The 26552-nt window shown below is 37.6% G+C and overlaps 1 protein-coding gene across 1 annotated transcript; it reads right to left on the reverse strand.

Annotated features, from left to right (window-relative positions):
* Window positions 1–206: 206 nt before the first annotated feature.
* LHX8 (LIM homeobox 8) lies at window positions 207–23567 on the reverse strand. The gene is made up of 8 exons (XM_060625960.3): window positions 23312–23567; window positions 22743–22904; window positions 18747–18868; window positions 16641–16861; window positions 16027–16130; window positions 11198–11293; window positions 4747–4930; window positions 207–892 (listed from the first exon to the last, which is right to left on the reverse strand). Exons 1-8 carry the CDS (start codon window positions 23384–23386, stop codon window positions 816–818), a joined length of 1041 nt encoding a protein of 346 aa, XP_060481943.1. The 5' UTR covers window positions 23387–23567; the 3' UTR covers window positions 207–815.
* Between the last annotated feature and the right edge of the window lie 2985 nt (window positions 23568–26552).

Consider the following 26552-nt stretch of genomic DNA (forward strand, 5'->3'; position numbering starts at 1 on the left):
CACGTGTTCTTTTGTTGAGTAAGTGCAATCGTCTACAAATAAGTTTCCTATTAAAATGTACTCAAAACGCAGCTCAAAACAAAATGACTTTTTAAAATTAAGAGTTGTTATATTTGAAAGAGACTAACGTCGACTTAATGTTGAAAGCACACACAAGAAAGGACAAATTGGTTGAAACTTTCACAAGAATGGAAAATGTTTAATAAACTTGGAGGGGTGGGCTTATTAAACTATAGTGTTATTTACAGCCATAATTCATCAACCACAAACACAATAATGTGTTTGCATGGCATGCTACAACAGAAGCTTTATTCAATTCATTCAGAAAACATTGGCAAAATAAATTGCAGTTGCAAAATTCACAGATACAAGCTTCAAAGTATAAAGTTGTATATAACAAAAAATACAGGTAATATTTATAACAATAACTTACAGATACAAACTAAGGGTAAACTACGATTTCACAAAGGATTGTAAACATGTTGCACACTTGTCAGTCCTTTTGTTTTTTAGGCAAAGTGCTCTTTTGATGACAAATAAATTAACAGATACACACTAGAGTGAACTATTTCCAGACAATACAAAAAAAAAAGTTGATTTGTTTTCTTCTTGTAAACATAAATTTTACAAAAAATGAAGAATCAATAAAAGTGTCTTGCAGGCCAACAATAGATACATACCTGGGCAGCAAAGTGATGTCGAAAATGCTTTGAGTGTTAAATAAAAAATTAACATTAATATCTTTTCAATGGTATTTTATACATAATAAATGACAAGATTATATCCTTAATCATTTCTATCCCTGAAAAAAGGAATTAGGTATGACTTATTGGCAGTTGTGTCATTGAATGGGGTAACAAGGGCTGGAGTCCAAGAGTTGTTGGTGAATGAGCTATAAAATAGAAAGAAATTCGTGGATCAGTTTTGTAGGGTGAATAAAACTGATTTAAAAACAAACCAAAACAATCCAAGGCAATGCACTTTCATTACTCTTTATAGCTGAGGGCACCAAGCTACACTCATTCCACTAACCTCAGCAGAAGCATTAACTTATTCAGCACAATGAATATAGTATTAAATGAAAATCCAGGAATAGTTTACCCCCAAAACCTCTTTTGGGGCCACAAGCTTTTGACACTTTAATGTCCTCCATCCATACCCCATTCACTGCACTTTACCTTGCAGCTAGAAAACATAAGCTTTGTCTGCAGAGACACTGCTAGCTTCCATATAAAGGTGTCTGTAGGATGACCCCCAATTTCTCATTTATGAATGCTTAACCACCTCTTCTCTAAACATACATCAAAGCACATTTGACTCAGGCAAAACTATAGTCATTCATGTGAACACATACAATTTTAATGCTAGTATAATAGCAACCATGGTACAGGCTCTGATTTTTTTATTTAACCCAAACTTAAAATGAGGTTTCCATTCTCAGCAAGGGCTATGATGCTTCAAACCAAACCTCCCTCTGAGAACAACTAGGAGAGCTGGACAAAATTTTTACAAATCTGTTGGAAGGCATCTGAAAGATACCGAGACAGTGAGAACTTGCAAAGCAAGTCCCAGAAGAGAAGGGAAATGAACCGAGGCTACTACCCTCCACCCCCTCCAAGTTTAATGACAATTTTAAAAGAAATGTCTGACAGGCTGAGAATTGGAGCAGACTTTCAGGATTTAGACTTTGGCTGGGTGGTGGGGAACAAACACGAAAGATCAGGGACCAATGAAGAGAAGCCTTCATTTAAAACAACAGAAACAAAACACAGGCTCTGTCTGGGATCCTAGAAGCTTAACACAAATAGTGACCCAGAAATATACCAGCCTTTGTAAGCAGTGATGCCTCATTGGATTAAGTTGATCTTATCCTAGCCTAACTTTCTGCCAGAGGTGAAACCAAATCCTCTCTGGTGGAAGAGATCATCCAGAGTCTCAAATTATTTCTAATTTTTCATACACAATGTCTGAAGTGCAATAAAAATGAAAAGGCAAATAAGAAGACATGACTTGACTGAAAACAAAGAGATCCAGATATTGGAGTTATCAGACATAAATTTAATATAACTATAATTAATATAATAATTTTGTTAAGGAATAAAGTGGCAAAAATAGAGGATTCCAGCATAGAAGTGGAAACTATAAAAGAATGAAATAGAAATTCTAAAACTGAAGATACAATAACTGAAGTTAAGAACTCAGTGGGTGAGTTTTACAGCATATTAGAGAATTAGTGAACTGGAGAGAAGTCAGAAGAAAATACCTCAATACATGGAAGTTCAAAGGGGTGGAAAATATGGGATATTTTCATAAGGGGTAGAAACAATATTTAAAGACACAAAAACAGACTTTTACTTAAATGAAATACATCAAACTACATATTCAAGAAGCATATCTAGGCACATTATAATAAAACTGAAAAACAAATACAAAGAGAAAAGCTGCAGTAAAATGACATTCACTTTCAAAAGAGCAAGAATTAGACCAATAGCTTATTTCAACAAGTAGCATCAGATTAACTACCCATATTCTAAACAATAGAAACAATGCAAGCCAGAACCCAATGTTACCTTCAAAGTCCTGGGGGGAAAAATAGCTGGCAACCTAGATTTTCACATACAGAGGAAATACCATTAACATCTGCATCAAAACAAATACTTATGAATGAACCTTAGATGTGCTAAGCCAAAAACTCTGGAATATAAAAAAAGTACTTAAAGATGGTCTAAATAAATAGACAAAGTTCATAGTATGGAAGGTGATATTATTAAGATGGCAGTTTCTTACAAATTGGTCTAATAGACTATATCAAAATTTCAATTGTTTGTGGGTTTTGTGGTGGAAATTGACAAGCTGGTAAAATTTATGGAAATGCAAAGGGTCAAGAATGAGCAACACAAACTTGAGTAACAAGAAAGTAGAAAGACTTTTCTACTGGATATAAAGAATTGTAGGCTTTGCGTAATTAAAACACTAAGGTATTATTATGAAAATAAACAGACCAACAAAATAGAGTGTACAGAAATTGACACCTACATTATATCAACAGTTGATTTATGAGAAATGTAGCACTATAAAACAGCTGAGACATTGGTATTTTAATCAATATAACAAGAGCTTTGCTTCCTATTTCATACCACATACAAAATTCAATTCCAGATGGGCTGTAAATCTAAAGATCAAAGGGAAGATAGTTTCTAGAAGATAGTATAAGAGGTACATGTTCATTATCTTTGAGAGAAACAATTACTTGAACAGGTCACAAAAAAAGCACTGCCCGTGAATTGGGGGGGGGGGGGGGGGGGAACACACCTGATGAAATGAACTATATTAAAATTAGGAACTTGTGCTCAACAAAACATACCCTTAAGGGGGTATAAAAAGGCAAGCCACTGAAAAGTAGGCGATGTCTGCAATACATATAATCATCAAAAAACTTTTTTATATGCAGAATATAGGAAGAACAAAGATAAATCAAGGAAAAAAACAACAGACAAACCAACAGACAAAAGACATGAATAAGCTCTTCACAAAAAAAGGATATACAAATGTCCAGTGAAAACATGTTCAATCTCACCAGTCATGAGGAAAAAGCAAGTTAAAATAAGGAGATAAGCACTACACAACTATCAAATTGGCTAAAAGTAAGAAGTCACACCATATCAAGTGTTAGCAAGGATGTGGAGCACCTTGAAGTCTCACCTACTGCTGGTCCGAGTGTAAACTGGTTCAACCACTATGGGAAACTGGCAGAATCCGCTGAAGTTGAGTGTATGTATAGCCTGTGACCCTAAGTTTCATTCCCAGGTGTATTCCAAATAGAAGTGTGAATTAGTGTGCACCAAAAGGCATGCACAATAAAGTCCACAGCAGCATATTCATAAAAGCCTAAGCACGCTCAAGCACAAATGTTTATCAACCATAAAATGGTTAAACTGTGGTATATTCCTACAGTGGAATTCTATAGAACAATAAAACAAATCACTGATCCTTGCAACAATACAGATGAATCTCACGAACAATGTAGTGGAAAGAAGTGAGATACACAAGAATACGTTCCATATGGTGCAGTTTATGTAAAGCTCAAGAACAGGCAAAACTAAAACATGACTTTGGAAGTCGAGGCAATGCTGCTATGGAAGAAGAGGATAATGATTGAAAGGGTACATAAGACAGATTTCTGGGGTGTTAATTATGTCCTACTACTTCATCTAGTCAGTATTTACGTGGATGTGTTCACTGTAATAGTTCACCAAGCTGGATACTTTTTACGTGTACACTTTTCTATATGTATGTTTTGCTTCAATATAAAAGTTTCTTTGACAAAACTCCGTAAATTCCAATCTAAAAGTCTGAGTGTGAATACTTTCTCTGACCATAGGAAAATAAATTATTTAAATACCAGGTGAAAAGCAAAAAAAAAAAAAAAAAAAAAAAAAAAAAAAAAAAAAAAAAAAAAAAAAAAAAAAAAAAAAAATTAACGTCCTAAGTAAAAAATCAAGCACTAATAGTCATTATTAATATTTGTATTTTAGCTGTAAAGTGGGTGTTAAACTTGTCCCTCAAAATGTTGTTATAGAAATAAGAATGTTTGGACAGTTCTGCCCCCTACTGCACTTCCCCACAATATTTTTCATCTACTACTGAGGTAATGTTTCAAAATATGAGTCCTATCAACAATCTAATATTAGAAACGATCACTTATTGGTTGCTTGGGAAACAGCTGTTAAAGGTTGGGATACCTACCATCCATGTAACTATGCAGCGCAGTTAGCATCGTCCCATCTTGGGGCACATAGGCAGAATAAGCCATTTCTTCTAACATGGGTGGAGACAGCCGGGAGGGTGGGACTGCTGTGACTGGGGCCGAGGAGGAGTGATTAGGACTGACGTGTTTCTTGTGGCGTGCTCTACAATTCTGAAACCACACCTGAGGGAGGAGAAAAGCAATATAGGTACGTCACATCTCAGCTTTTGAGTACATTATCAACTCAGTTTAAAAAGAAATGCATCCCCTGTCAAACTGTTCACTATTAAGGCTAAAAAAGAAAAAGAAATGTATCCTAAATTTCTCTACCATATAAGCACAATACAAATTGAAATAAGCTTTTGAGGCACCTGGGTGACTCGGTTGGGAGGCCGACTCTTGATTTCAGCTCAGGTCATGATCTCATGTTGATACTGAGCCTGCATTAATTTGGCTCTGCACTGACAGTGCGGAGCCTGCTTAGGATTCTCTGTTTCGCTCTCTCTCTCTCTGCCCTTACCCCACTTGAGTGCACGAGCATGTGCTCTCTCAAAAGAAATAAAAGTTTAAAAAAAAAATCTAAGTAAGGTTTTTAAACAGTTCTATAGACTGAAGAGAACATTTGCACAAATATCAATGGTCATTTTCTTTGCTCAAATAATAACTATCTGGTGATTTATTTAAAAGCCAATTCTATACTACACTGGCATCTTTGAAAATAAAAAGGAAGGGAGGAAGTTCGAGAATTCCAGAAAAGTTTCCTCGTCTTTAACCACTGGCATTTGGGACAAAAAGAAAAACAAACAAAAAAGCCATTTTAATCAGAAAAAAAAACAAAAAACAAACAACTAAATGTATTCTTAGACACCTGCTGGACTTATTTCAAATCTTTTCCCAAATGACTAAAATCCCTACTGAGAACTTAAAGCTTTCTACAAACCTCTTGATTCAGTTATTCCAATCACATTTTAACCTGCTGAGTTCAATTTTTCTTAGTGAATACATAGACTATTCCCTAAGAAGTATGTTAAGGTCAGGTGTATAATAAGAAAAAATGAGTAATATTTAAGCAAAATAAAATACAAACATATCCATTAGTAAAACAGTTCACAAAATGTAAAAAGCTAATCATGAAAGAGTGGTCCACTCTATCATAGAAATAAAGGAATCAAATTCAGGGCAAGCATCGTTTTGCTTCCAGGTCAGGGTGAGGGAGGCTAGGCTGCCCAGAATACTTCCAGTAAGTAATCTGCCTGTGTTCGAACTCCCTATCACTAGATGAAACTAGACTATAGAGTGTTACTCTATTAAAATGTTAAAATATTATAGCACTTATTTGCTGTCACTCCAAACACTTCGTCATGAGGAGAAAGAGAAGTGGAGGAATAAAAACTTTTAGGAAATTAAGACAAAGAACATTTTAGTTTCAGGACAGAGGGCCAGGGAGAGATCAAGGACATAAGCTTCTGCCCTGGGCTGGTAGGTGTTTGATGGCACAAGGGAATTGGGGCTGAATAATGTCAAACAGAAGGAACCTGCAAAAAGATTTATATAAAAAAGCTGACCTGATTTCAAACACACATCCTGTCCTTGGGACTCAAAAATAGAGGGCTTTCAAAGTATAAACTCAAGGAGTTAAAACTAAAGTAACAGAAGTTAATAATGCAGCAGGGTAGGGGCACCTGGGTGGCTCAGTCAGTTAAGCATCCAACTTCAGCTCAGGTCGTGATCTCACAGTTCATGGGTTCAAGCCCCACGTTGGGCTCTGTGCTGACAGCTCAGAGCCTGGAGCCTGCTTGGGATTCTGTGTCTCCCTCTCTCTCTGCCCCTCCCCCACTTGTGCTCTGTCTCTCAAAAATGAATTAAATGTTAAAAAAAATTAAAAAAAAAAATTAATGCAATGGGGTATGCATCCCTGGCCAGGTGGCTGAAAGGTACCACCTGAGGAAGTTTCAGGAAAAAGATGTAGGCATATATCAAGAAAAAGTAGTGGGAAGTCACAGCCTTCTCCCCCATTTTCTGGAGTATTAGGCTCTTAGATATGTAAATAGAAATCCAGGGTCTTCACAGTTCCCTCCACAGGTTCCTTAACAGTAAGCATCATTACTGTCACCCACCCAGTCAAGAAGATACACTCACACGTTCTCAAACTTGTAAGAGAAAACAGCTGTCACCAGTCTTTTCCCCAACAGTACCCAGAAGACATGTATCCCAGGGGACTACATGCAACCTAATACACATGGTACTATGGTTGCCAGAGTTCTTTCAAAGTATCTTATGTTTCCAATAAATTATGTACTGGATGGAACCTACTCAGTAGTTTAAAAAAAAAAATTCCAGATTTTGGAAATAATATGAAAAAGGTATGACATAAACAGAAAAATTACCTTAATACGGATTCAAATAGCTCTTTGGAAAGATCATCAATAGGTAATCAAGCAGAGAGGTTTGTAAACACAAAATGTCATGGGGGCACCTGGGTGGCTCAGTCGTTTGAGCTGCTGACTTTAGCTCAGGTCATGATCTCATGGTCTGTGGGTTTGAGCCCCTCATCGGGCTCTGAGCTGACATCAGCTCAGAACCCGGAGCCTGTTTTGGATTCTGTGTCTTGCTCTCTCTCTGCCCCTCCCCTGCTTGCTCTCTGTCTCTCTCTCTCTCTCTCTCTCTCTCAAAAATAATAAACATTAAAAAAAAAAATTTAATGTCATGTAACTTGTACAGAAAAATATAGTTGACAATTCCAGACTTTAGAAAATAACTTCTGACATGAGGGCTACCCAGCTTTAGAATTCAAATACAAGTACTTTTGACCTTCCTCACTGACTCAAAATTTCTTCCTTCTGTTTTGCAAACCTCTAAAAGAGTTAAAAAAAACTTTAAAATATTTTGAGTTCCAAATTGTAAACTCTATAAGCTAAGAGTAGGCTATGTAGATATTCTGTGAAAGCAAAGACTAATCCATAAGATGAATCTCTGAGAAAGCCCAAAGAGCCAAACAGAAGACTTATGTGTATGAAAAAAATGGAATTTTAAATTATTGAGAATGAATGGGATAATACTGATTTAGAGAAACCTGGCTAATCATTTGTGAGGAAAAAAATGGTAAACTCCCTACACCTCACTAGTAACCAAAAGTCAATTCCAGGTAAATTAAAAATTAGATGGAAATAACTGGAACCATAAATGTTTAAGAGAAAACAAAAGTTAATATTGATAACTTCTAGGTGAGGAAGTATAAAAAAGGCCAAAGCTATAAGAAAAAAGTATTGAGAGATATTAATACATAAAAATATAAAAGTTCTATGTGGAGAAAATAAATGAAAAAGAAACTATGGAAGTCTAACATAACAATAAAAATCAGTAAGATGGAAAAGTAACCACATAATAGAAAAGTGGACTAAAAACATACAATTTCTAAAATTACAAAATAAACATGTTAAAGTTATTGATAATAAAAGAAGCATAAACAAAAACAATGAGGTTTTCTGCCAAAATTAGAAAGAATGTAAAAGAATGATAGTATTCAGGATTTGTAGGAGTTAGTGAAAGGGAACTTGCATATGTAGCTCCCGGCAGAATAAACTGGTATGAACTTTCTGGAAGCTGATTTTTGTACTATTAGTTAATTATTTAAAGGCCCTAAAATGTTTTAGCTTTTGACTCAACAACCCCCCTTCTAGAAATTTATCCTATGGAAACTATTGAACCAGTGAGCAAGGTGTTTATAGAGTGTTGTTCATTTCAGCATTTTTTATGATAATGAAAAATTGGAAATAAACTAAATTGTTTAATGCTTAAGATGTGCAACAATAAAAATCATGTAAATTTCAATATGGATATGTACTCCCAAGACACTAATTGGAAGAAATAGCATTGCTTTATCCTGTTTCCATAAGATGAACAATTCATAATTCACCTATTGGAAAGGGTATGTGAACGGTGATTGTATCTGAATGCAGTGTTAAAAGTAAAATCATCTATATTTTGTGATTTCAGTACAACAAAGATCTGCTGTTACTAATATCCCGCTAAGCAGACTTTAGTTGGTAAAGGTGAGACTGTCTCTGTGTATCAGACACTGTTTTTACCTAATCGTTGGATAACCTAGTTTGCACATTAAAATCAAGGCCTAGTAATCAAAACTCTAATTTTTCTAAAATGTGCCCAATCCCAGGAAGTAGACTGGACATAGAGACTATGATTACTATCTGAGATAACAGAAATTGACTCTTCAAAATTACCACGAAGGACGATATGTATATATACAAATAATATATATATTTGCATGTTCCTTCCTTTGCCATCCTATCAAAAATATTTAAATCCAATCCTCACATATTAGAAGCCACCATCAAACAATATATTCTCCAGGTTCTAGTACTTGGATCCAAGATAACTTGCACATAATACTGGTGACCTAAATACTTAGAAATCACATGACATTGTCTGGGGTCATTATTTATTGAAATAATAAGAAACCTCAGAAAATCTTTCATTTTCCTTTGCTTCCAAATTCAAAATAATCTAAAACATAATAATCATGAATTGACTCAGCTGGAGCAATCATGGTCATTGAACATATAGACTCTCAGATTAGAAGAACCTTCAACCCGTTCAGTCTGTACTATCTCAACAAAGGAAGCTCCATGTTCAGGCACAGGAAACTCACTATCTCCAATGGCAGCCCACTCATTTTCACAGACTTTCATGCTGAAAAAGTTCTTCATTATGAGTAAACTCAGCTTTTTCCTATATTCCTTTGCAAAGACCTGATTTTGCTAGTCTGCAGGGCAGCCTTCCACATATACTTAAAGTTACTTAGTCTTTTTATCCTATTCCTTTCCTTAGCATCTCATCTCCAGATAAGTATTCTTGTTACTGTTAATATTAGCACATGATTTCTAGTTCTGTCATGACCTTGTTAGCCTGCCTCTAAAGGAAGCAGTCTGTTCAGATTGGTTCCTTGTTAGACCCCTTTTTAAAATCTGGCACTCTGAAATAAACACAATACCCTGGATATCTGAAAAGCATTGAGGTTGTGTGGCTCACTTCCTCAGAGAACCTCATTAGAGTGCTGTCAGCCAAATCCACTGAGAATCTAAGTCTTTAGAGGAGCTGCAGTACCATCAGGTCTTTCCCCATCAGATACTCTATATAGATGATTTATTAATTATGAAACAGCTCAGCCTTAACAAGAATAAACTGAAAAATGAGCACCTATTTATCAAGCACTCAACTGAGGAAATGAAACACATGTATAATGTTGGACTTTACCTCCCCCTGCTCCCTGCAACTGAATTTCATCTTGCTGGTTATGGTTACTTGCATTAATTCCTTAAACTTTTTGAATCTTGAGTGTTACTTAAAATTATTTTCCACTTCCCTGATTTCTCTATAAGATCTTGACACAGTTGATCACCTCCACCTTGAACACATTCCTCTGGCTTCCATGATGCCTCCATACTAGACTCATTCCTTGATCCCAGCTGTCACTGCATCCCTTTCAAATAGTATCTCTTACCCTGCTCTCTCCCTAAAGTCCATTCTTCTCTTTTTACTGTTTATGATCTTGTTCTAAAGGATTTTACCCAATTTCATGGCATTGGATCTTTTTGCTTAGTCCTGATCATCTTTTAAAATACTTGTTTAAATCCCCAAATTCCACAATCACTGCATGACTAGCACAGCTAGTGTCCCATTAGAGTGTCCAGGTCCTTTTCCTGTCTTTCTCCCATCTGTGCAATCAATAAAATGTTTGTCAGTGAACTCTAGGTCACTACCGCATTTAAGACTATCTTCAAAAAACGACTACTTTGCTGGGTATCCCAACTAACCATATATCTCTAGCTTCTTTCTACCCTAATTCTTCCCATGTACTGCCACTAGCCCTTTCTTCCTGAATTCACATACCATGGCTTTCTCCTGCTCAGGAGAGAACTCTATACTTGCAGGTCCCTCCAAGTTCAGTTCCAGCACTTTCAGCTCTCACAATTTGCAAATATAAATCTTACGTTTCAATGAATTCACTCTAATTTATCCTTCCCTGACTTTATTCATACCACTATCTCTACCTGGATCTTTAACAAAGGCCATCAACCTCACCCCTAGACACACGCACTCACTTATACAATCACAGAAAAGTTGGAAAAAAAATTACTGGCTTCAGAACCAGATCTAGCTTGGAACCATATTTGCCTTTTTCAGCTTGAGGATCTTAGGGTTGCTGTGAGCGTGGAATGAAGTAACTTACGCACAAAGTCATTAACAATTGGTAGCCTAGCCCTTGCAAGCCAATTATCAGAGTTAAAAAGCTGAAGTAGAGTGTAAAGAGACCTAAAATAGAAAGCAAATGTTTTTTGCCATTTCTTCACACACAAAAAACTAATGCACACTTATAAAGGCCTAGAATAGAACTTTTAGTATCTCTTGATTAACCTTAAAAATAATCACCTGTATCACACGTCTGCTCAAGCCTGTCCTTTCTGCCAGTTTCTGGAGAGTCTGTGCATCTGGGTTGTTGTCCTGAGCAAATTGTGCTTGCATTACCTGTTTTTTTTTTAAAAAAAAAGTATAGGTAGTAAATAGTTATATATAAGAAGCTCAATCTTCTGCATTTTGATGACAGGAGAGATAAGACATGAACAAGAAGATAGGATACTTGTATTTTATTACTTGAAAATCAGTATGGGGAAATATGTATAAATGAAAAGAAAGCATATCTTGTAAATTTACAAACAAGTTGCTATATTGAAACCTTTTAAAAAATAATCCATTTCAGCATAAAACTTCTCTCTCAACTATGCTGTTAAAAATGAGCTCCCCTTTGCTCTTCTTCCTTTCTTACAACATACAAATGAAATGAATAAATGGTATAAGCCTGTTTACTATTTTTTTCCATTTTGTTAAAAATTTCTTGCATTAGAAAACTTGTAAAAATACAAAAATACTATCACATTTATCTCCAACTGCTACTGAGCTAAACAGGCCCATACTATAACTTTCATCAGTCAGCAAATAGCATACAGTGCAAAAGATAGATACCATTTAATTGTAATTAGTCCAACATTAATTGTTTTGAACACTTGTTCTATGTAAAACAATATCTGGGATCTGACACCCATCTGACACCCATAAGAACTTCCTGGGATCTAACCATCTGTATATTGAAAAAGCTCCCAGGTGATTCAATATGGACTTCTGGATTAGAACTACGGTGCCAAGGGTCATGAGACAGTGATATATGAAAAAATTGTCCCTGGCCTCAACTTTTTGAGACAAAAATATGGACATGTCAATAACTACCAAGAATACAAAGTAAAAGGAGAAACATGGAGAGGGAATATCAGAGTAAAGCACAAGTCAAGGGGTTTGTATTCTTTCTGAAGAGGAAATCATGGGAATCAAGAGGGATATTTGAATTTTATAACTTAAAAGCCAATCAACTTAGGGAACTAGTATAAAATATGGAAGAGGGGAGTCTGTCATCCAACATGATTATGCATGTCCATAGGTATGGGATGGGGGTAACCAACCTACCTAAAGACCTTAAGCACCAGTGGCCTCAGCATCATTTCCAATAGGCAAAATTAATTGCACGCTCCACTATGCTCCTCATATAATACAGTCTTCTGCCACTACACATGTCACAAGGTAGCTAAATAACTCATTGGCAAGTATAGCTCTCAATAGCAGAAAGTAAGCATCTTGAGGGCAAAGGAAATGTCTTACTCTTCATTTCCCCAAGAGCTAATACCCTTTCCCATCACATAGTACATGCTTAAGTGTTTGTAACAGAATGGACCCTGACAACGTGAGAAAAATCTGAAGATAGTGTAGAGAAAAAGACCAATGTTGTTCCAGGAAACCTTATGAGGTTTGCAATTTTTTTAACTTAAGTTCCGAAGAGTGACTCTTCTAGAATAAGGTATTCCTGACTTCCTCTCCAACCATATTTGTTCACACACTCTCTGTAAACAGCACATGTATTTTTACTTTAAAAAATGGGCAGGAATGGCCTAAAAGTTTATAATCTCATTCAGTTCACTTCATTCTCCCTTTCTTATTCAAAATGTGTTGTTTCAACACTGTCATGTACAAATAGTTGTGTTTATATGTAGTTGAGCATGTAACATCTCAAAGAGAAAAAAGAATGAGCAAGTTAACTGTCTTTATATTTTAATTTTTCAAGAAGAAAAGCTAAACAGATATTTAAGGATTTGCTTGTTAGACCATTATTGATAATTTATAAAACAAAAGACAGCATGCTTTTCACAAATGCATTTCAAATTCACAAGTTTAATAATGGAACCAAGTTACATTTAATAAAGCAATTTCTCATCAAGGAATAAAGCAAAAACTTAAATGAATACTGATGGTTTAAAATTGGTATATACTAAAGGGAAAGTAATACATGCTTATCAATGTTTAATCTCACAAAATAAATGTTTTCATTTCTACTTAATTTCATTGTTCTCCAGTCACTAATGATGTTGAAACCCACCCCACTCCTTTTCTGCGCTCTTTTTAATGTGGTCAAGGAGTGAACCTTTGTAGACACTCATCATTTTAAGCCCAGGAAATCTCAGAGATGACCGGCATCTGCATAGTAGCAACTGACCAACTCAATCTGAAAGTAGATTAAAGTAGTTGCTAACCTTGGAATGTTTAATATTAATAATCACTGAGCAAGTGCTTCCAACTACAATAAGCAAACCATAATATTGGCAGGAACTTCTTAAATACCATTTCTACACATGGGGCAATATTTGAAATATTCTTGCCAACACAAAATATTGTTCTGTTTTGTGAATCTTAAAATCTTTTCTTCCCATAAATTTCTAAATAATTTTGGGAAATCATCTTGTTTATTCTTCTCATGTTAACTCTCCTCTGTCCAAAGCAGTGCTTCATTAATAGTCTTGACTTACTGATCATCTACAGTATTTTATTATTTTGCTGAATTCAAGCACTACTAGAATATATTCAGCTTTCTGAAAGGACAATTTGACATAAAGGGTACACTGCCTGATGTATCAGAGGTTCTGGCAAAATATAGTGATTTAAGTGTTTAAAAATTTACAGCTACGGGGCGCCTAGGTGGCTCAGTCTATTACGCGCTTGACTCTTGATTTCAGCTCAGGTCATGATCTCATGGTTCCTGAGATGGTGCCCTGCATTGGGCTCTCACTGACAGTGCTGTCTGTTTGGGATTCTTTCTCTCCTCTCTCTCTGCCCCTCCCCCTGCCCACAGGCATGCAGTCTCTCTCAAAATAAACACTTAAAAAAAAAAAAAACTTTACAGCTATGTATCCCAGATTCCCAAGATATAAAAAATCACTTGAGGACAAAGATTGTATCTCATTTGTTTCAGCCATTCATGGCACAGAATAGATACTAATAAATACTGAAAAAAAAAATGAGTATATGCTTTGAAAGCATGTCATTTCTATTTTCATTTTTTAAAACCTATGATTCCCAAATACATCTTTAAAAACTCATGAGTCAGATCACATTTTCATATAAAAATGCATGTGATGATACAAATAGCTCATGCATGTGTGCAATTTAAAACTATGAGGCTAATATACAAGATTCAGACTCTAACTCTTGTTTTAGCTGCTGCTGTTATTAAGTGGAACTTTTATTCCACTCATGGTTTGGAGGCCAAGCAAAAGACCAAAGGATTGGGGAAGTTTGCAAATCTCTTCTCTGCCATTCCGTTGGTAGTCTGATTTGAGGGGAGTTCCTACACCTCTTGGAAGAGGCTACCTACATCAAAGAATTATTGTTAAGAATTAAAGGAGACAGTGTAGACAAATGCCTAGTGTAGGAATCGACACACAAAGACCTTCACAAATATTCCCTCTTTAATCAGTACCTATGATTATCTTCCTGTATGAAATGGTATATCTACCTAAAGTTGTTTCAAATTTTCACAATTTTAATAACTTTAATTTCATATAAAATTTTACTGTCAGACTTATAATTATTAAAATTATAGCCAGACCTTCATGGAAACAGCCCATTTTAAAAACAGAATATATTTATACTAGAAATTATATTTTAACTCAGACATTTTGTAGCTACTGGATATTTTGCTTCCAGGTCTCTCACAGGTACTCATATCTCCTAATTTAGGGTTTTATGTAATCCAAGTTCCCTTGGAATATTTGTATCACATCAAGATTTCTTTCTTAATCTTTCTCCAAATAAAAAAATTTATCCTGAAACCCTTTTACTATATTCACCTTAAATACTGGCAAGTCTTAGAATACTATTTGTGATTTTCAGAATATTACTTTTACTCAGTTGTTAATGTTGTATAACTAACCGTTAAAGTTTGAGCTAAGGCCAATACTATGTGTAAAGCACCCAGCAGTACAAGGTAGGTGCTCAATAAATGTTACTTTACCTGAATATAAAACAAATACCTCATCCACATTAATCTTTTAGAAAACGTGATTTCTTTATCTGAAAAAATGCCAGAAAGAATCATTATATGTGTAGACTTAATTATAAGTAATTATTTAATTATTTTCTTGACAAGTGACATGGATTGAATTTATAACAATTATATTTAGGACAACCAAACAGAAAATAATCCTTCCTTTTTCAGGAGACATAATCAACCATTAGCATCATATAGAATTACCTCCCTTTATCCCTTTTAAAAAGAAGAAAATGTCTACTTGATTGGAGTCAATAACTAGATTCCTGTTTATGGTAAGGCATATTCAATTCTTTCCTATTCAGAAAATGTACAATCTTAGCCATTAAAAGGCTCATCGCAATTTCTTAAAAAGGCAGCACATTAGTGTCCCACAGACCCACACACTGTATGTCTCTTTCTGTTAATAGTCTTAAACTATTTTGTCTTCTATCACAATTATAGGTAGTAATGTAAATAAATGCCTGAGTTACATTGATTTTACCAGGACAGATCAACATTTTGTTTGCACTTTGACATTAATACCAATAGAACCCAGGAAAATAAAACTTGAATGACTAATACCAGATCATGACTCTGAGAATATTGATAAACATTTTAGGGAAATAAGTATGTTTTCATACATTCACCAAGTTAGCTTTCTTTAAAAGCACAGGCCAACTTTTTTGAAAACATGAAAATGTTTTTAGGCAGCATGGAGATTGTTTTGGGGTTTGTTTGTTTGTTTTTTCTTTTTTTTTTTGGAGGGAGGAGGGATTGGGTTTTCTTTGTGTGTGTTTTTTATTTTCATCAGGAGGGAATTCAAAAATCATGAATTCATTGTCATGTCTACCTGGAGCTGATCTGCTGTAAAGCTGGTCCGAGCTCTTTTTGCTGGTTTTGGATGATTAACATCTTGCTCTGTGAGGAGGGCACCTTCAACACTAATCCCATTACCTGCATTTAAAAACAACAGCATATATACTAGTAACTCAAATGGCTCTACTGATCAAGCAGTAATATATTTCTTGCCATCTCTTGGCTCAGTGCAAAATTGTAAATTGTCCAAATCTGGGAGTTAAGTTTTAAAACACACTACAAATATTCTGTGGAAACAACACTCCACTTATAGGCTCGTATATTTTAGTCAAAAGTACAAAAAATTAGAAGAGCACATATCTAAGATTCATCCTTAGGAGACAAACACAGGAAAACTGGTTACGAAAAGCCAAACAGACCCTAAATTCAAGGCTGCTGCCTGAAAATATGGTACAAGGCTAATACGCATGCCATGGCATTCCCTGTAAATAAACAGATGGAGATCATCACTAACAGTATATGCTTAATGACTTTTACCACAATTACACTGCACAAAATAATGCATTAAAATGACCTTAGGAAAAATCTTTTTTATTCCCTGTATTCACCGTCCCCAAAGACTCTAAAGTATTTTAAGTATATATTTACCATTTTCCACTTCTCTTTTCAAATTATCCAGCATACAGTCATAATGCACTCTGCAGAGGACTTTCTCTTCCACCAAAGCAAACTCCTCTCCCGTGGAAAGCTGCCTTTTGCAAGAAAAGCAGGCAAAGCATGCCAAGTGATAGACATTCCCCTTGGCCCTCCGGACCCAGTCAGTAGAATGGATGTGCCTCCCACAACGAGAGCAGCGAGTTCCATACCTTCTACATAAATAGAAGAGCAGCAGGTAAAGATTTTAATGTTTGATGAGATACTTATAAGCCTAAGAGTAAACTAACACATCATAATACTCACTAGATTAACCTAAGTGTTTAAATCTTTTGAAAGTGAAACAGGAATCAATTACTTTTCTAGAAGTCAATATGGTAAGCAATCAAGACTTGACATAACTGTCATAATTCAAACCTGTTTATAAAACAAAAACTCCTCATTGTTACGTTAAAGGAAGACTGGATTTTTCCTTTTAAAATAAATGCAGTATGAGTTTCAATATCCCTTTTGTAACAAATATAAATAAGTTTATATTTTATAAATTACCTAGAAACTCAAGATACAAACACACATACATTGCAGACTGACACCTAAAAGTGTAAAAGCATACCACTGAAGATAAATGACTTCTTAAAACCAAATTGAGATAATTTAAAAATGCTTTCAATATTTTTTAAATTAAAATATTTAAACATTTAAAACTGATAGTATCAAAAAATGGGTAGAACAGAAGACTTTCACCCTGAGGGTGAGGAAGGAAAACTCAGGTATGTTTCCAATGGTGAATAAGCTATCATATCACTAGCCACAGGAGGGGGAGAAATACATATCCACATTAAACTAGATGGGTGTCTGTTTCTATTCATTAATATATTGTTAGAGGGACTGCCCGTTTTTTAAGTCAATCTGAAGAACTGAATCCTAAAACTAAATTTCAAAATATAATAAAATATGAAGTATAAGAAAATCCTGAAGAACTAGATTTTCAATAGGTCTCTGAAACCAAACCTTTCAAAAAGCTTTAAATTATGTTTAAAAAATTAAAGAGTTTCATATTTTAAGTCAAAGAGGAGACAAATTGCTACTATTTTTGAGGAAATGGAGAGTAAACCTGATGAGAAATATGTTTCTAGTAATTATAAAATTCTGTGACTTTATAAAATAAAGGACTCTACGTTTTATGAATTGCTTTAAATTAGCAATTTTATTCAAATCAATCACTAAACTCTCTGAAACCAGTTTGTGAAGCTGAGAATAAACAACATAATTGGTATTACAAACTTCATTATATAGTATCAATTTCACAATAAACATTATTCTTCATTTGGAAATGCAAATAAAGAAAAAAAATATAGCAATTTTAAAAAATCATGCTTAGGGATAATTTCAATTTCTAGATAGCTGTCCATTAAAAACTGAATTATATCCTAGAAGAAACTATACATTTAAGAAATGTTTAGAGAGTTCATAGAGAAAATGTTAATATCTTAGACCAATACAATCTCACAAAACAAAAATCAAAGAAGAGACAAAAAGAAATCAGATATTCACACAGAATAATCAAACTTGGTGTATTTGATATTGGAATGGTTGGTTCCTCTAAATTATATGATTTATCATAGTCTCCAAACTGCTGACATTTTGTAGGGTATAGCTAGGGATTATTCTATAGTAAATTGATAAACACTTAACAAAATCTTGATTCCCCCCACCCCATAATTATTTCATTTTATCTTATCATGCCCTGCAAACAAGGATCTCTGTCACAATAAATCATCTTTTGTTTTATATTTTATCAATGCACAGCAAGAAGTTTCCCTTTTTTTTTTTTAATATCTCAAACTTTCATTCCTCCAAGTGGGAATAATTATTTTAAATTAGTGTTTGTATATTGAGTTCTTAAAACACATAAACATGCTTATTTTATTTGTTTTAGTAGAAGCTATACCTTAAAAACGTGAAGCATTCTCATTCTGAAATCCATTATACAAGAAAACGGGTTTTTAATAGGTAAAACCAGACCAGAAAGCTTATTTACGATATTTTCTTTGCAAAATAATTTCTTGGAGTGCCTGCTAAAAATATTCCATAGTGTACCTGAAATAATCAAGTTTGCAGAAAATGTCTTTGTCTTTAATATAACAGCTGGTGTGCCTTCCTAAGGAGGTCCTGCAGACACTGCAGGAGAGACACCGAACATGCCAGCACAGGTCATTCACCTGTAAAGGGAAATAAGAAACCATTTTAACACCATATTTACAGAGTATCATCCACCGGTTTTGCACACTGAGCAATTTTAAAACCCAGATCCTTAATATTTTAACATATGCTCTGAATGTTTCTGTCTAAATGGTGTCATTTACACAAATATCGGTCTAGATATACTCTCTTTTAGACACCACAAAAGATCACAACTGTATATTTTCTATTTTGTGTTTATTTTTTTATTTGTCTGAAGAAATCGGAGTGTGTGCTTTTTTTTTTTTTCTTTTTGAAATCAAACTTCTATGAACACGGAAAATTTTGGTCATTCTGAAATCCTACATACAGGCTTATTTTATTTTTTTCTTTTACCAAGGTCTTCCTGCCATGAAACCTGGTGGCTGAAGAAGTCAAGCCACACACCTTCTCAATCTACTTTCTGGCCAATTATAAATGGTGTACTAAAGTGAGAGAGAAAGACGGTGAAAAAGAAGCCTTGTAAGATACTTACCCTTATAAAGAAGGCAGGCAATCCATTTCCCTTACCAAACAGTAATGGCTAAGGTAGATTTAATTGTTGATATGGCAGAAGTCCTGGCTACTTTCTAACATTAAATAATAGAATCAAGGAGTAAAGTATTGGTAACCCTACCTAATGATTTGATTACTGGAGAAAAAATTAATCTGATTATAAGTGATTCTAAGAAGGCACCCAGGCACTGTTTGCCATTTGTATTTCAAGTAGTAAGGCATAAAATAGGGTTTAATAAATCATGCCACCTTATATTTTTTAAATAGGCACGTGAAATATTATCAATTCAGAGAACAAATCATAACCCTCACCTTAAACTGTTGCTATCATACTATAAGCACTACAACTTGAGCTTTCAAGAATGAAGATGTGTACAGGATTGAACCTGCCTGTACGTAACACACGCTCCCAAAGTTTGCTCTTGTTAAATGCACACAAGAACTGAGTTTATGCTTCACTAATTAAGCATAATTTCATTTCATATGAAAAAACTGCAATGATGCAAAAACACAGTTACACCCTACAAGTGGATCTAATGTTTCAAATATTTAGGAAATTGTGAAAATGGGAAATTGGGAAATGGTCTTTATCATGAAATACTGTAGCAAAAGCCCTATTTGTCCAATAATTTGTCCAAGATTAGTACTACTCTTCAAAATGTTTTTTCTGTGATACAAAACATAAAAGGTACTTTAAAGCTGAAGGAAAAAGTTTCACTTACTTCTAATTACAGTTATGGGCCTCGTTCCAAAGCATTAATGAGAATATCATTTTGGTAAAATTTTTAAAATTTTAAGTTTGGATCTTGAACTACAATGTTTACTACACGAGAAAACTTGGAAAATAGAAGAAAGAAAAGAAAGAAAGAAAGAAAGAGAGAGAGAGAAAGAAAGAAAGAAAAAGAATTTGAGGAAGTCAGAATAAAAAAGTACTAACAATGGTTAATGTTGTCCTAGAAATAAGTGTGTATTTCCCTTCTATTTGTTCCTAACATAGTCCAATTAAAGTTTAAAAATATAAGCTTCCTTTAGTATTCAATGCTTAGGGACTTCTAAATTTTGATCTTATCCAGGATCTTTTTTTTTTTTTCTTCTCCTCAAGCAAGTGTAGATTCAGGCTTCAGGGCAGAGTCATGGCCACCCTCTAACTTCCTAAAGCCAAACCTAATGCTTGGTTTGCTACCTTTTCTTAAAGTTTACTTAAAAAAACAAAAACAAAAACAAAAACAACAAAAACCCTCCTCATCTTCCATTACTTTCCAGAAAGAAAAGTAAGGTAAAGAGAAAATTCTGAAGAACATAGACCTTTCCTGATGGCTGGTATTGATCCAATATATAAATGTATATAAGACCAAGCCAGAAAGTCTACCCAAACGACAGGGCACTGAAATATTAGATGAAGCCAAAGACCCATCTAATTCCTCTCCTACATTTTTGTCTTAACCCCATTTTACTTCCCTCATGAGGTGATGTTTTTCTATATTAAATGTTTTTTATTATAGATCGTTGTACCCTCAAATACTCTACTAGGTCTAGATCCAACAATTTTCACCAGTGACTCAAATTGAATTTAAAGTTCTCTTTTAGAATAAGTATACAAATTAAAAAAAAAAAACTCAACATTTTTATATAATCATACAGTGTCAAACTTTAGTTAGAGCTAATATACTAATATGTACAAAAGGGACAGAATAAGGGTGTGCATAGAAGACCTCACTGGATTACATTCCTACAAAGAAAAGCTTTATGTAACTCATTTAGGTAACTTAGATATTTTACATCATACAAGTAAATAATATGAGGTACAAGTAAAGTTTTAACATATAAAAGTGAACACTAGAAATAACTTATGTATTTCAGAGGTGTGTTAAGAGTCACTTTGTAATACCCTTTTTTTCTAGATTCTCTCTGGAGGAGCTAGAAAAGCCTTTATAGCCTTTAAGAATGTCCAGAAACATTCTTAAAGATTATGCTAATTATGAAGAGGTTTCATTGACAATAAATTAATTTTGATCCAAAAAATGACTTTGAGATATTAGGTCTAGAAACAATGAAAGGCTCAGGTCTAGAAACAGTGAAAAGGGTATCCTAGGAATGCAGATTTAAAGGAAAGCCATGCTAATCTGTCAACTTTAAGAATCAATCACCAATTAAGATTTAGTTACTTTTAATTTTTTCACCAAAACTTCTTTTGATGCTTTATCTAGGTTGTATCTATAGGGTTTTATTCCCACTTTACAGATTAAGCAGCTTTATACACTGAGGTAGAAATTTAAAGGAGCCCAATAACTAGCTTTTTGAAATCATACTCTCTAAAATTAATCCTTTTGAAAAAATGGGGATGTTGGGTGTGGACAGATTGGTGAGGAGGGAATAGAAAGTGAATTGGCTTGCTACTAATTTAGTGTAGGAGAGATTATTTTAAATAGTAGTCTTAAAAAGCCATTGAAGTTGAAAACCCATGGTATTAGGATTAAGACACATGGGACCATGATCCTTCATTCAATGGCATGGGTAACTGTGGCCTACCAGAATTTTGACTCCAAAACTCCCGCACAATATTTTAAGAAGTGAAACCAATTAAGACAGTCACCACTCCAACTACCACATGAAGCACTTCATCCCAGGCATCCATAGACGCTTCTCTTCTTTCTTTTTGCTTTCCTTTCTGTTTTCTTTCATTCCCGCCTTCCCTCCCTCCCTCCTTCTCTCTTTTTTGGTCTAACTTTATATCAATTTCTATTTTTTTCCCCACAAGCACTGGAGGTGACATGAAAAAAAGCATTGGGTGGCCTCCAAGTATCAAGCCTTAACAAGAGGCTCTTAATAAGAGCCTGAAAACGGTTTTTATTTAAATGTTCCTACAAATTTTTTCTTTGAAAAAGCCTGAAGTAACTTACTAAAAATAAGACTATGTAAAAAATCTGTCCAGAAAAGGCCCTTTAAAGCGCTTTGCAGTGGTCCTTACCAAAGGAGACACTGCAAAGGGGAATCAGCCAACATATACTGACCAGGAGCTCTTAGAAGCAGGCAGGTGTGTGGGTGTTATCGGGGGTGGAGGGACCATAACCTGGACTCTGTTTCCAAATGAGTAAAAGGATTAGCCCACTTTTGCTTTTCTATAAGTAGGTGGCTGACTCCAGTACGTCCACCCGGGGTATCGGCACTTGTAGACCACGACGTGTCATCAACAAGCTGTATTACAACATGGGAGATTCTAAGATTTCTTCTCTCTGGACCGGGCTGTTCTGCTGAGAAAGCCTACAACCTGCAGAGACAACTTGAAAGGAAAAGAAGGAAAAACTTTTCTCTTTTCCTAGAGTAACCCCGCTCCCCTTGGGCCTCGCGGCTCCACCCTACCTTGAGAAGGTACTTGTCCACGATCTCCAGGCCGCAGCTGTTGCACACACACTTGCCAGGGGGGCAGACGGAGCCCGAGGCCATGGACCGGGGCGAGGACGACGGGGACAGCGGGGCCGAGGAGGAGCACGAGTCCTCGTCCCCCGCTCCCTGGGGGCTCACCTGAAGGAAGCCGTGAGGCGCAGTCTCAGGCGGTTCTAGACCCCTCCTCCTCTCCTCATCCCACCGACCCACCGGGATCCCCCCCTTCCCCTCCTTTTCCTCAGGCCACCCCCAGTTCATGAGGTCTCCCTTCCTGTTCTCACTCCTCCTCCCCCCCGCCAAGTCCAAGCTCCTGCCACCCACCCGCTGGGGCTGTTGACCCTGACCTCAAGGACCCAAGGGCGCCTTACAGCCCTGCACCACCGTCCAGCCGGCCCAGCTTTCCACCCCGCCCTGCCCCAGGCCTTCCTTGCACCCGATCCTTGGAGGGCCAGCTGGGCCCACGGAAGAGCGCGCGGACAGCGGCCTTTCGTCCTGGGCCGTCTCCACACCTCCAGCCTCCAACAGCCGTGTCCCTCCCCACTCACCAGTCCCTCTTCCCCGGCGCCTTTCCGAGTCCTCCCGGCCGCCAGGGCTGCAATCCGCCCGCACTCCTCCGACATGAGCCCCGGGCACTGCGGGGTGAGCGGAAGGGGAAAATGGGGAAAAACGATGAGGAAAACTTCAGAGCTGGCAAGCGCAGCCCAGAGCCTCGGCTTCTTGGCACGCGGAGCGGGCTAATGAAGGCCCCCAGCGCGCCCGGCCGCGCGTGCAGCCGTCAGGGCTCCTGGGCCCCGGGGCCGCGAGCAAACGCGCGGGAGCGCAGCCTCTCCGTTGTCCGCCGCGGGCGGCGGCTGCGCAGCCCCAGCGCGCGGCGAGGCGGCCACCCGGGCGCTAAAGGCTTGCCCGGCGCGCCGCGGCGCTTTCGCGGCTGCGGGTCCCTAGCGCTCGCCGAAGCAAGTCGGTTCCCCGCCCCCCTACCGGGGGTAACAAGTTAATAACAATCATCCCAGCACAAAGCATTTTCTTTCTAGACGTCAATCACGGCGGAGCGGGGATCACCAGACTAAAGCGGGTGCAAGGGGCGGGAAGGGAGGGGGGGTGGAGTGGGAGAGAAGAAAAGAGGATTGAGGAGGGGGTGGGGGAAGAAACTTGATTTCTTTAATAACCTCAATTAAAAGAGCAAGACACATATATATTTTTAAAAAGGAGCGTTTTGAATTGGATAGCCCGAAAGGTGAAGAGGTTTAATAGGATACTTGAAAGCTAATTACAGCGGGATTTAAGAAGCCTGGTGTTTGTTCCGATGACAATTTGAATGAAAATGCTTCAGATTAAACCGAGCCAGCAGCTCTTTCGTAAACTTACAGCAATTAGAGCTGCGAGTGATTTACACTCGTTTCTTTAAGGTGTAAATTGCCACTTACTGCTCAGTAAGTCAACATTTGAGCTACTAGAGAATTATTTTTAACCAGCGCAAAAAGCGGGTCGAATAATGGAAAATATCCAGCTGAATTTAATTTGTGCCATTAAAACTCACCCAACCTCGGTCAAACTGTTTTAAAGCAACAGCGCGCATTACTCAAGTGTTCCCAAGCCTTTACTGGAGTTTTGTTCCTAAACGAAAACGCAGCCTCTCCTAGGCTTTTTCTGCCTTCGTTTACGAAAACTCCTGTTTGCGCGGAGGGGGTGCCGAACTCCGGCGGCCCACACCTGCGTTTCTGACTCTTCGCCTCCCTCGTCCTCCTTCTGGCTGCACCGGACGAGATACTGTCCGAACCTGGGAGTCCCCCGGCCCTCAGCGGGGACCCTCCGGTGCGCTCCCTGGGCTGGACCCAGCGCCGCCACACGGAGGCCGCATCCTCGCAGACACGAGGAGAGTTTAAGCAGTAAAGCCCCGCGTTCGCCGGGTGTTCCCCGCCACCGTCCCAGCAAAGATCAAGTCAGCGGTATCCGGTGCGGGACTCTCTGCCGCGCTCGAACAGGCTGCAGATGATTTTCAAACTTAAAACGCGAGACACCCACGGGTCCTGCCTCCAGAGTGACGTGAGAGCTTGTCAGTTTTCCCCCACTTACTAGACTAGACGAAAGGTGTGATTCGCGTGCCCTGGGGGTTGTTGTTGTTGGGTTTTTTTTTTGTATTTTAAGTAAAATGGCCCTCTTGGCCCTCCCTGGGATGCCCCAGGGCCTTCCAGGAGCCACGACTTCTTGTGTTTGTGCGTGCGCCCGCGTCAGCGCGGGTCGCGCTGCGGCGGGTTCCGCGCCTTTGCGCGGGCCAGTGCCAGCGGGCAGCTGCACGCACGGAGCCAAGCCTCTAGTCCCACCCGACAGCCGCCCGGACCTCCCGACACGCTCTTCCCCACCGCCAAGATCAATCACCACGGCAAATAGAACAAAAGCAAGACTCACATGTACCCGAGAACGCCTTAGGCTCGAGGCTTCGTCTCCCAAATTACAGTCTCCATGCCTGAGGTTAAGTGAGCTTGTGGGGAGGGGAGGCAATGATTACTGACTAACGCTACTACGTAATAAAAAAAAAAAAAATTGCCAGGTCTGAAGTTGAGGCCGTTACAGGTAATTTCTGAACCTCGTTTAGGAGCCCAAACAGCTCGCGTTGTAAGGAAACTGCAATTCAGCTGGTCTGGCCAGACGTCGGCTCGCTCACCTTCTTAGGGGGAACTGCCAGCTCCGGCACGTCCTTTTCTTCTAGTTTACACACAAACATCTGATCGCTTTTCCAATACATGGCACTGCTAGGGCTGCTTATCACATACCAACTCCAGAGGGTCAGCGGCTGTCCGTGCCTGCCGGTCTGTCCCCCTCCCCCGCCCCAACACACTAATAAAAGCCGACCCCGAGAAGAGTAAGAAAGCTACAAACAAGTCTTCGTCCAAAGAGGCCGCTGTGGCCGTTACCACTGACGGGCTGTTCCTAAGATTCCTATCCCAACTTCACTGAACTCTGTCCCTCCAGGAAAAGGAAAAAAAAAAAAAAAAAAGTTTTGTTTTCCAGAGGGTGGAACCTTGCATAAAGGGAGGGAAGGGGGTGTGTGTGTGGGGGTGGGGGTGGGGGAGTCTTTTCCTGGAGGAATAGCCTCACCTCCTTAAGGAAAACCCGCCTTCTGTACATGTTAAGATCTTTATCAGGGCAAGCCAACTTACTCCAGATTTAGTATTAAAGAAAAAAAAAAAAAAACATTGGGAATGGCCTGTTAACTTTTGACTTAAAAAAAAAAAAAATCTGCTCTCTGCGTTTGCCGTGGCTTTTTAATTCTCGCTCCCCAACCAAAACCTAAACAAAGATTCAGGTTACATCTCTTTCTGCAGCAAGCAAAAGGGGAAGCGGAGGTCTGAGTGACTTAAACTTTTTAGTCATTCTTCTGAAACATGCAGCTCTCCTGTGTAGCCGGGGAACTCGACCGCTCCCTGGCAGCCTGGGGGCTGACTTATCAGAGGTTGGCGCTCCCTTTGCGAAAAGTTTTCTCATTAAGATAAAGAAGGAACATCTGAGCAGCACAAAAGCTTATGATTTGCGACTAGATTTGAAATCAAGGCTACAAGAAAGACAAAAGTATGTTGCTAATAGTATTGCTCTTTCATCTCCTCCTAGACAAAATTTAAGCCCTAGAAGGGACCAGCTCCTGTCTCAAATTTTGGCTGCGGGTTTGCGAAGGGGGCGGTGTTCTCAGAATACCATAATTTTGATTAGGATTGGAGGGTATGTTTCCTTAAATAGCTTCTTTATGGTACAAATTTTACTTCATTATGTAGTATGTAAAGGGACTATTTA

Source organism: Panthera onca, chromosome C1 (assembly GCF_046562875.1).
Source record: "Panthera onca isolate mPanOnc1 chromosome C1, mPanOnc1 haplotype 2, whole genome shotgun sequence".
Classification (NCBI taxonomy): domain Eukaryota; kingdom Metazoa; phylum Chordata; class Mammalia; order Carnivora; family Felidae; genus Panthera; species Panthera onca.